Raw genomic sequence first — 12,500 nt, forward strand, 5'->3', positions numbered from 1 at the left:
CGCTCAGTCACAACATCAACCTCAAGATAGGCTCCACCATCGTGACCCCAAACAAAGTCGCCAAAAACCTTGGCGTCATGATTGATGATGAGCTGTCATGCTCCAACTACATCAACCTGTCAACTCCAGATGTCCAACGTACGGAATATCAGACCTGAGCTGACACAATATTCTACACAACGACTGGTCCAGGCCACGGTCCTGTCCCGCGTTGACTACTGCAACTCACTCATGACAGGTCTACCTGCTTGTGCGCTAAAGCCTCTGCAGATGATCCAGAATGCGGCGGCACGGTTGATATTCAATCAACCCAAAAGGACCCATGTTACTCCTCTATTTATTGAGTTGCACTGGTTACCGATCGCCGCCTGGATCAAGCACAAGGCATTGACCCTTGCCTACAAAACCATCACAGGAACGGCCCCAGCTTATCTGAAGGACCTAACGCCTTATGTTACTGGAAGAGAACTGCGCTCATCCAGCACAAGCCGTTTGGCTCTGCCATCCAGTCGCTCTAGGTACTCCCAGTCAAGATTGTTCTCCGTTGTGGTACCCAAGTGGTGGAACAGTCTCCCAGAGGCAGCAAGACTAAGCACATCTCTCGCAGCCTTCAAGAAACAATTAAAGACATTCCTCTTTCGAGAGAATCTACTAGACTAATGCTTGAACTGGCCTTGCCCCAGGGCAGACTCCTGACATAATGTTTAGTTTAGTTTAGTTTGTGTGTGTGTGTTTGTGTGTACTCGTTATTTACTCTTTTATACTTAAAAATTTTTTTTTTAAAATAAAAAAATAACCCCTCTTTGCAACTGCAGTTGTTGTTCTGTATATCTCCTGTGCACTTTGTATTTGCTTGTGATGTTGGCTTGATTATGTCCTCTTTTGAAAGTCGCTTTGGTTATAAAGCGTCTGCCAAATGCAATGTAATGTAATAATGTAATGTGTGTGTGTGTGTGTGTGTGTGTGTGTGTGTGTGTGTGTGTGTGTGTGTGTGTGTGTGTGTGTGTGTGTGTGTGTGTGTGTGTGTGTGTGTGTGTGTGTGTGTGTGTGTGTGTGTGTGTGTGTGTGTGTGTGTGTGTGTGTGTTAGCCAGGCCGTGCCCTCCTAGTGACGCAACACCTTCAGAGTCTAGAAGAGATTTGAAAGTCGATGATAATCAGGCTATGTGTGTGTGCGTGGGTGCATGTGTGTGTGCCTCCTTTCTGCTTCTCTGTCTCCTCATCTCATTATGTTTGTAATGCAGGCACTTCCTTTTTATTTGTATTTGTTCAGAACAGTCTGCCAATACCAATTGCATAATTTGTGTGTGTGTGTGTGTGTGTGTGTGTGTGTGTGTGTGTGTCTGTGTGTGTGTGTGTGTGTGTGTGTGTGTGTGTGTGTGTGTGTGTGTGTGTGTGTGTGTGTGTGTGTGTGTGTGTGTGTGTGTGTGTGTGTCTGTGTCTGTGTCTGTGTCTGTGTCTGTGTGTGTGTGTGTGTGTGTGCGTTCGTGTTTTTTTTTACCCATCTTTCTGGTTGGGTAACATGACCTTTAATGAAAGACCTAACCTGATGACGCACAGGGCGAATTTTACAATAACGTCCTATTCACAGCTTTATAAAGACTTTATTAACATTTACAACAGTGGAATGGGAATCAACTTGTACTGTCTGAGTTTTATGTAGCCTAGTTTCATGCCCTCTGGTCTTTGGAGGAGAAACTTCCAGGACCGCTGCGACTGCACTGTGTCTGCTGTGTTAGCATAGTGTTTATTGAACATTTATAAACAGTTGTAAACATTTTGTTGATAATTAGTTCATTATTTATAAAGTGTTTACAAAGCTGGGAATAGGACGTTATTGTTAAGTGTTACCAAGAACGGTAAGCAGTGTGCGGTGCCTTTTGAATTTTGTTCATTGTTCACCTTCTCCTGCCTCACACCTGCATTGCTGATGGCTTGTGCACAAGGACTCTCTTGAACTATGACCTTTAATGTCCTTCTATTCTATTCCTCTCTCTTCCTTCCTCCCTCCTCCCTCTCTCCCTTGTCCTCTTCCTCCTCCTCCCCTCTCTCTGTGTTCAGCTGCTGGGCGTGGGTCGTGGCCGGGATGCCACTGTGTGCCGTGCCAGTCTGCGGTGGAGTCTGAGGGGCAGGAGCCAGAGCTGGGCACCACCACAGCAGAGGGCCACCGGGGGCAGTCACACCACCACCACCACCACCACCACAGCAGTAGCCACCACGGTAGCCACCACATCCACCACGGCCATCACAAGCACAAGCCAGAACCAGACTCCACCATCTCCACCCCAGACAACATGAACCTCTGCTGGACCGAGATCAAGCGCAAGTCCCACAACATCAGGTAAGGATGAGTAAGGGGATGGATGGATGGATGGATGGATGGATGGATGGATGGATGGATGGATGGATGGATGGATGGATGGATGGATGGATGGATGGATGGATGGATGGATGGAAGGATGGATGGTACTGATCCCAAGCTGGGATATAATTCCACAATCATTTCAATGGGAGTAGGGGCAGTGGGGCAGTCAGTGGCCATGAGAGTTTTGAAAACTTTGGATAACTTCAAGCTTGGTGATATTTTTTTTTTACTCTGTGAGTTGCCTTAATGTCTTGGAGGTTGTTTTGTTTGCTTCTCCTTTACATGTTTTTTCATTTATATTTTATGGGTGTAAGCATTGCAAATTGTTTATTCCTCTTCTTTAATGTTTTACTTGAACTGTAGTCATCTTTGTGAGGTAGAAGAATGGTGTCAGGCCTGTCTAGAGCAATAATGATGTCCACAATGTACAGCTGTGAGGTGGCATTTTGGCAATGTAATGTCACCATGGTCTGTTAATACTCATGCCCTGTTCAGTTGTCTCTGAGCTAAGGGTGCTGCCAACTCTGGTTTGGAAAACGTTCCAGATCGATTTAACCACTAAGGGATTTTGCTGTGGTGTTGGATGCTAGCTGAACCCCTTTGCGCAGAGCCTTTGTTATAACCTGCAGTCACCACAATTTTAATGGCTATGTCTTAGTGTAATCTGTTACTTAAGGCTCTCTGTAATGTCGTAGCAATGTTGTTATGATAGTTGAGCTTTTTCAGCAAATAGTAAATAGGCCCACCGGTGAACCCATATCCACAAAGATGCTACGAAGCCATAGCCTAGCGCAGCCAGACCCGTACAGCAAAGAGCAAATTCAATTTGCGGTCGCTAGGGGCGTCTAGATTTCTAGGCTACGAAGCCAGCCTACCCATCTCTGGCTGGCTGGCTTAAGCCTAATGTAGCTGTTGGTGTCTGATGGAGGGGAGATGTAGTTGTGTGTAAAATCTCTCTCTGTCAACATGGCCATTTGGCCTGTGTATCCATGACTGGGAGAAATGCTCTGGTTTATCATCCAGCTCAGTCTTGCAGCATTATGTTTCACACACACACACACACACACACACACACACACACACAGAGGGCTGATATGCAGCTATGCATGAATGGGTTTATCGGCACCAGCAGCAAGATTATCCTCCCCCAGCATTACCCTGAACCATGAATATTGCATACTGATCATCAGCCTTCTGCAGTCAAGAAGAAAAGTCTTATTTAAAGGAGCACATATATGCACAGACATGTTGGCACACCAGTATGCACACACACACACACACACACACACACACACACACACACGCACACATGCACACATGCACACACACACACACACACACACACACACACACACACCGTGTGACACCCTCACACATGCACTCATATGCACGCACATAAAACCATTCAACCCACCCAGGGAGGATTTAACAGGGTGCGATGCAAGACTGCTTATTACGGCATTACAGTACCAACTGAGCAGCAGATTATTTTGTTCTTGATTACAGCTTCCCCTCATTTCTGTAGATGTAGTGATAATATTTTGACTAGATTTCCTCTACAGGGTCTGTGGAAGCTGTGCGGAGGCCATTTGTCAGGGCATCACTAACAATAAGCCCACTAATAACAACTCTGCTGATGGCTTAATTGGAGATAGCATCAGTAGTTAAGGGTGGTACTCATGTAGAGTAGATTTGCAGTGGTAATTCCACACTTGGAGAGCTGAATGTAGCACTCTTGCAAAATCAATGGTAACATAGTAGAAATTGCAATGTAACTGCACCATTTAGAAAGTAGATATTAACACTGACTTTTTGCTGTTGTAGGACAAAGAGTCTGCCTTTGTGTTTTGTTATTGGTGTCTTTCCATCGGCCTTGCTGGACAAGCAGGCTTTGTATTCATGCACTATCACGGCTATAAAAGTTAAACGGCCTCGGCCTGCTGAGAATGCCCTACGTGGGGTCGAATGGGAGGATGCAGACACGCACGGAATGCTGTGTGTGTGTGTGTGTGTGTGTGTGTGTGTGTGTGTGTGTGTGTGTGTGTGTGTGTGTGTGTGTGTGTGTGTGTGTGTGTGTGTGTGTGTGTGTGTGTGTGTGTGTGTGTGTGTGTGTGTGTGTGTGTGTGTGTGTGTGTGTGTGTGCGTGTGCGTGTGCGTGTGTGTGTGTGTGTGTGTGTGAATAGGTTTACTTGTCTGTGTCTTGTCAGTGTGCGTTGGTGTGTGTGGCTACATCTATGTCAGTGTGTGTGCATCTTTGTTTACTTGTATGTGTTTGTGTGTACAGTATTCATCTGTCTGTCTGGCTTTTTGCCTTCCATTATATTGATGTTCCCATAATGCTGTGATATATGTGTCCATCTGTCTGTCTGCGTGCCAGTCTGTGTGTATGCTGGTGTTGCAAGCTGTGATGTGGTGACTAATGTCCATCCACACAAGTTTCCAAGAGTTCCTCACCCACCAGTACTTCTCCCACCCTGCTGCTCCCTGACCTGGGCACTGCCCCCCTGTGCTGCCTGCCCCCATCACTCACTACGCTATACACAACACACTTCTATATTCCTGCAACCCCCCCCCACACACACACACACCCGCACAGTGAGATACACTCACACAGTTATATGAAACAAACAGACGACACACAGACACATGAACATACACATACTGTACACACACAAACATTCCCACTAAGTACTTACTTACTTTTTCACACGCAGGCACACATGCACACATGCATACACACACGCAGACTTACAATTGCACTCATTTGGAAACCCATATAGTGCTGACCTTCATCACGGTTCTCTAATCCCGGTGGCAGTGCGTGTGTGCGTGTGTGTGTGTGTGTGTGTGTGTGTGTGTGTGTGTGTGTGTGTGTGTGTGTGTGTGCGCGCGTGTGTGAGTGTGTGCGCGCGTGCATGTGTGTGTTGTTTATGGTCGTTTCTGCTACTGTTCTGTGTGCTGGTGATTGAGTTGTAATGGTCTGGTAATTACAGTCATTTGCAGCCCTGATCTGAGGTCAGGGATTAAAAGGAAAGACATTTGCTGAGAGGGTCGCCCTCTTCACTCCTCTTCTCCGCTCACAATCTCTCTCATTCCCTCCATCCCCTCCTCCCCTTGTATCTCTCTCTCTCTATCTCTCTCTCTCTCTCTCTCTCTCTCTCTCTCTCTCTCTCTCTCTTTTGTTTCATTGTCATTCTCTCTGTCTCCCTAAGAGTGTCAAAGGTCTGTGTGATGTTGTATCATGTAGCACAGTACATGTGTTCATGTTTATGTCGCTGTCATGCCATAGAATGTCTGGCTGTAAATGCCTTTGGAGTCTGTCACTGAAGGCCATCATGGCATGCCTTTGAGAGAGAGGGAGAGGGGGGTGGGGGGCTTCTATAAGAGTTCATCAGCCCTCATGCGAGGCAAGATGATGCAAGGCAGCTCTCATTAGCGGGCCAGATCCCCTAATATGTCCCAGACACCAGTTTGGAGGGAGGAGGGGGGCAGACCTTGGGTCTATTCTGTCAGACATACCAGCAGGGGAGTGTGAGTGAGAAACATCAGCAGGGGTACAGGAGAAGGAGGCTTTGGGTATACAGGGCATAGGGGACACAGGTGGGGTTTTGGAGAGGGCTGAGTGCTGCACTGAGATGCAGTTATAGGGGAGTGCATGAGGGGAGTGCAGGAGGGGTCAAGACGACCATGTAGGTGGCACAGGGCGGGAGTGTAGAAGTACAGTATGGTACTTGTGGTTGCACAAGTGGGGAGTGCAGGATTGAGTTGGGGAGACTCCACAGGTGTTTCACCTGAGAGCTGTGATTCCCATTGGCCAGCTAATGAGACAGTTAGCCCAAGGTGGCTTGGTTTCACAGGTGCCTCACATTACATCACAGGACCTCAGATCCCCAGCCCTTTCTCAGCATATCAGCATCTAGCTCCTCCTGTGTGCATACAGAGCAGCTTGTGTATTATTTCACTGCAGGAGTTCCCCTACCGCAGAGAAGCTTTCAAGCTGACACAGATGTTTATAGTTGGTGAGCAGGTGTTTTATAGACTGTTACATTGGCTGCATGGTTTAGTGGGAGGTAAATGTCCATAAAACACCCACTGTTTTCTTTAAATCACTGCTGTTAATGAATGCTTACTGGGACACACAGTTGGCAATAATAATTGCAAAGGTGTCTCGGTCAATGGAGAAAAGAACAAAATATAAAATGCCTACCAAAATAAACGTCTCCACAGAATAAAATGTTGCATACACTAATATTCAAATTCAATTCAATTTTTTATTAAGGATAGCCCCTAGAGATGAATCATCTCGTTTTCAAGGGGGTCCAACACATTGTTGGACTGCCTTTAGCTTTTATTACTGTGCACATTTGGTGTCACATTTTGCAATAAACTTCTGCAATGTCTGGATTTATTTCCATCCAGTGATGGCTGAAGTTTTCGCCAAGCTCTTCTATTAATGATACGTATACACATACCCACCAGGAGTTGGCAAAGTGTGTGTGTGCGTGTGCGTGTGCGTGTGCGTGTGCGTGTGCGTGTGCGTGTGCGTGTGCGTGTGCGTGTGCGTGTGCGTGTGTGTGTGTGTGTGTGCGTGTGCGTGTGCGTGTGCGTGTGCGTGTGCGTGTGTGTGTGCGTGTGCGTGTGCGTGTGTGTGTGTGTGTGTGTGTGTGTGTGTGTGCGTGTGCGTGTGTGTGTGTGCGCGTATATACAGTACAGTGGTCCTGATGGGGTAGCCAATGTGCTAATCAGGACTCTCTTGGCTTGGGGATAAGGAGCATTATGCATTATTATCTTATTATGCACATGCTGCAAAGTCTTGGTCTCTCGCCGCATGATTTGTAGTCAGCAAGCTAAATAGTATAATAGAATACTGCTGAGCACAGAGGATATTCTTTTTTCTTATCTCAGAGCCCAAGGCGAGTTCCCTGGGGCGTGGTGTTTCAAGTCAATGGATTATTAGTGACTGCTAGCCCATATACATACAGTACATTACTGCTATAGTAATAACGTGACTCCTCTGTTATCTTGAGTCTGCCTGCTGGTTGGAAGGGAAAATTGGTGTAGTATGTCATTTAGGAGTGAACTACTTCTCCTAAATCCAAAGAGTGCATAGACAAGGAAGGGATACAAAGTGGATTCAGAACTGTCATTCCTCCTATTGCAAGTAAATGAAGGACAGAGATGTCTTTAGACTGTTTCGTAGAACCCAATTATAGGCAAAGTGCCACAGAGTTTTTTTTTGTGCCAAGGGCCAGCATTCATTTCACGGAATTCTGTGAGCCCAGGTTGGTGTGTTTGTGTGTATGCTGCGATTCAGCCTGTTGTTTTTTGTGTTGCCCACAGTGGTGTGTGTTTGTGTTTGTGTGTGTGCGTGTGCGCGTGTGCGTGTGCGTGTGCGTGTGCGTGTGCGTGTGCGTGTGCGTGTGCGTGTGCGTGTGCGTGTGCGTGTGCGTGTGCGTGTGCGTGTGCGTGCGCGTGTGCATGTTTGTGTGTGTGTGTGATTCAAAAATGCTTCACTTCATCTCCCTCCAGGTTGCCTCCCCAATAAGAAAGGCTCTTGACAATCAAAAAGAAAAGTACACATTAAAGAATGCAATTTGTCGCTGATATGGATTCGGTGAGAAATGTTCATTCTATTTCATTTTTTCTTTCTCCCCCAGCAGACTTGTGTGCTAATCAATTGGATTTAGGTTAGCTTATAGTCACAGTAGACTAAGTGCTTTCACAGTCATTGTTCTGACACAAACAGCAGCTTAATCTAGCGCACTCCAATATCTTTGTGTGTGCATGCGTGCGTTTGTGTGAATCAGTGTGTGTTCAGGTTCATCGCGTTTGACAGCGTGCGTGTGTGAGTGTGTGCGTATGTGTGTGCCTACGTGTGTGTGTGTGTGTGTTTCTGTCCTACTCTTCCCTGCTGCAATCAGCTGTCTGATTCAGGGCGGATCGATGGAGCTGAGACAGAGGCCACAGAAGGGCTTGAAACAACTCCACTGATTGAAAAGGTTACCCAGAACCCACCTCTCCACACATCCTATAAGGCCTCATCCTCCCATCCTCCACCTCTCCCACAGAGCACAGTACTGCATCTCTCTGCAGGCGAATCACACAGAGAGAGAGAGAGAGAGAGACAGACAGAGAGAGAGACAGAAAAAAAAGAGAGAGAGAGAGAGAGAGAGAGAGAGAGAGAGAGAGAGAACATGCATGGTGGTGACTAAAAGGGTGGCCTTCGGGATATACAGTAATTGACAGCTTTGTGTGTGCGTGCGTCGTGCGTGCGAACATGCGTGCGTGCGTGCGTGCGTGTGTGTGTGCGTGCGCGTTCGTTCACACTTATGTTTGCTTGCTTATTAATGTATTTGCCAGTGACAAACTAAAGTGAGCTCTCCTGTGTACTAATGAAGCACCACATCAAGTGGGATTGATAAGGTTATGAATAATTTAACCACACCAGTGCACACACAGCTAGATACCCAACATGTCACATTTCTGTATGCATGTATTAGTATGTGTGTGTGTGTGTGTGTGTAATGTATGTGTGTGTGTGTGTGTGTGTGTGTATGTGTGTGTGTGTATGTGTGTGGGGTTGAGGGGGTGGGGGGTTGTGTGCAATGCATGTGCATGTGTGCATGAATACTCAGTAAACGGACGATACAGCCCATTGCTCACTACTTGCCCCTGTGTGTGTGTGCGTGTGTGTGCGTGTGTGCATGTGTGTGTGTTTGTCACAGTACTAGAAATAGGACGCTGTATTGGTGCATATATGCACCTGTGCTTTGCTGAAAAATCCCTATTAAAATTTCGACTTTGATTTCACTAATTTATCACGATTTTCGATTATTTTCGATTAATTGTGCAGCCCTAATGCCAATGTTGGATGTAACCTGCAGTGCTGGGAAAGTTACTTTGGAAAAGTAACTAATTACAAGTATCAGTTACTTCTCCAAAAAGTAATTGTGTTAGTAACCACGTTACTTCACCATAAAAGTAACTAGTTACCAGGAAAAAAGAAAAATGCGTTACTTTTTTTTTTTGCTTAAAATGTTAAAGATTTATGCGGCATTGCCATTTGCTCCTTGATTTTGTCAGCTGCCAGTGCACACTGGCGCTGCAATTCATAAAATTGTAGTGCACAACGTTATCTCCCGAGTAACGGCAATGGCCGAGGGAGAGAGAGAGAGAGAGAGAGAGAGAGAGAGAGAGAGAGAGAGAGAGAGAGAGAGAGAGAGAGAGAGAGAGAGACCCAAAGAGAATGGGCTAGAGTAAAGAGAATGCCACAGAGTGCCTGCAGGCTAGGACTTTAAGAAGGTCAGAGCTGGAATAAAGGAAAAGAAGCAATGCAGGGAATTGGAGTGAGGGAGAGAGAAAGAGAGAAATACTGTATATGCCAGTCATGATGAACAGCTCAGTGCAAGCGGATTGATTTTGCCGCATTACATTTTTAATTTTAGAAATGCATTTTTAGGCTGAGGGTGACGCTGCCTTAGCCATTTACCTTTTTTCCCCGCTAACCTACTATATAAAGAAACACTTCAGTTTTTTGTCAGAGCAGAAATGTTATTTGGACTGCAATCTACGCTACCACTGCACTTTACGGAAGTCCACAGACACATCAGAGCTGATAGTTTAGTCTACTGTATTTCACTTGTTTCCCTACTATGTAAAGCAACAGAGTTGTTTTTGTTTTCAGAGTGTCACTCAAACTACACTTCACACTTCACAAAAATCACTACACACAACACAGGCACTGCACTTTCCTGCAGCGTAGAAACAAACAAATATTTTAGTCTAGAGTCTAGTGAAGCTGTTCATGCTTATTCATTTACCTGATTTTCACGTTTACCTACTACGTAAACAGCTTTGGTTGCTCTCTACAGATTCACAAAATTGCCTCATTCGAATTCTAGGCGGTTCACAGAGAGCTCACTGCACACAACACCGCCTCAGTGATTTACTGCAGTCCCTAGGGACATCAACACAGCAAACAAATAATCTTTTTTTTACATAGAGATCTAACAGATATAGTACCTACTATACTATCTTTTCACTGGAGCATGCAAAGCCTTCAGCTGTTTTGTAGTCCTGGTTTGTCTGTGCACATGGGAGGTGGGGGGCATTCTAAGAACTGGCAAAGCAGGTATACGGAAAGTATACCTATCTTGAGATAGGCCTATCTACCATTTTACTGGAGCATGGAGCATGGAGGAATGAGGGGCTTTCAGCTGTCATTGCTAAGGCCAGACGGTGGTGTTGTTGTAGATGGAGGAGGACCTTTGCTATGGGTCCCTGGGGAGACCCTGCCAAAGATGGTAGATGCGTACATCATGGCTGTTCATGTCTTTGGAAGCAAAGTGGCGATCAGATCCGGAGTGGTTACAAGTGCATGCTTTCAACATATGTCTGACCTTTCCACGCCTTTAACATATGATGGCCTTGATTAGCCTGCGCATGAGGGAAGTCTTCAGCTGACATTGCTGAGGCCAGACAGCTCTGTTGCTGTTGGCGAGGCCATCTGCACTTGGTCCCTGAGGAGGGGCTGCCGGTAGCTCATGTCTGTGGAAGCAAAGTGGGGGTTAGATTCCTACTAGTGCCTGCAGGTGCATGTGTTAACATACCCCTGAGCTTTTTACTTTATGCCTCCTGGCCTCTTGTTTAGTCCGAATACAGTAAGAGCTTTCATTGCTGAGGCTGCATGAATGTTTTCTTGGGAGACATTTGCACTGGGTCCCAGAGGAGACTGTGCTATGGATTTCTGTCCCATCAGCTACAGGTTACTGGGGATGGAAACCACTTAGAAGAGACATGAAGCCTCTCAGAGCCTGTAGACACTACTGTATATTACAAACCAACAACTCGTCGCTCTCTTTCTCTCTTTCCCGATTTAAAAATTCTTCATTAAAAAAAACATCTGGGGCCTCATTTATCATCAGTTCGTAGAATGCATTCTAAATTGTGTCCTACGAGTGAAATATAGAATGGTCGCAAGTACAGAAAAATCGGGATTTATCAAACGTGCGTTGGCTGCTCCTACGCACACCTCTCCATGATAAGTCCCACACCGTCCAAATCACTGTGCACGCGCGCATTCCGGGTAATTTGCATCCCGAAACGCCTTCAATTAACCATATATGGTATTTAAATACATTCAAATGCCATGTTTATTCGAATTGGAGGTGCTTTCAACAGGAGGAGGACAGTGCATCAAAATAAGTAAAAGAATGAGATACACATGGACGAAAGCACTGTAAAATAGCACAGTATCATACTTAATTGCCATTCAAAGCAAACTGTACCTTGCAGGGTCAATATTATTTGCAATTTCATGTTTCCTCCACTCGCACGCATGGTCTGAGGTGTGCGTAGATTTAGGCACATTTCTACGTTGAAGTGCATGTTTATAAATCCCACACTTTGCTCAGGAATGATCACACGCACGCTTTACGCCCGTAACACCCACACCCACACCCCCCACCCCCCACACACACACACACACACACACACTTACCCTTGCTCTCTCATATACACAGCTTGCAAGAGCACTTATACATTAGGACTATGTCTTTGGCATATGCATACACAGATGCTAGCGTGTGGGTGTTTAAATAGATTCTCTATGGAGTGATTCTCAGTTATTCACAGAGTGATATACAGTACGTATGCAATCAAATGCATGTAAACTTGCTTGCCAATGTACACACACACACACACACACACACACACACACACACACACACACACACACACACACACACACACACACACACACACACACACACACACACACATAACCACACACACACACACACACACACACAATCTTACTCTCTCCAATGTTGCAATTAGAGGCTGTGTGCTGTGCTACGCTCTGCTAAGGGGCTGCAGGCTGCTAGCTCTCTCGGTTGTCACCAGGGCCACCCGTGTGGCTTTGTGACGGGGACACTCAGAGAGACGATGGCAGCTCCTGCAGAGAAGCCCCACTGGCATCATTACCCCACACAGCGCAGGGAGAGAGCTGCTATAAATACTCTCTCTCTCTCTCACACACACACACACACACACACACACACACACACACACACACACACACACACACACACACACACACACACACAACACACACACACACACACACACACACACACA

At 46.1% G+C, this 12,500-nt stretch overlaps 1 protein-coding gene across 1 annotated transcript in view; it reads left to right on the forward strand.

Moving 5' to 3' along the window:
- drp2 (dystrophin related protein 2) overlaps window positions 1-12,500 on the forward strand; it is a 172,006-nt gene that overhangs the window by 45,930 nt on the left and 113,576 nt on the right. Inside the window, exon 2 of the mRNA XM_063190737.1 lies at window positions 2,060-2,339. Within this exon, the coding sequence (XP_063046807.1) occupies window positions 2,060-2,339 (280 nt within the window). The remainder of the gene's footprint in view (window positions 1-2,059; window positions 2,340-12,500) is intronic.

Source organism: Engraulis encrasicolus, chromosome 23, assembly GCF_034702125.1.
Source record: "Engraulis encrasicolus isolate BLACKSEA-1 chromosome 23, IST_EnEncr_1.0, whole genome shotgun sequence".
Taxonomy (NCBI): Eukaryota; Metazoa; Chordata; class Actinopteri; order Clupeiformes; family Engraulidae; genus Engraulis; species Engraulis encrasicolus.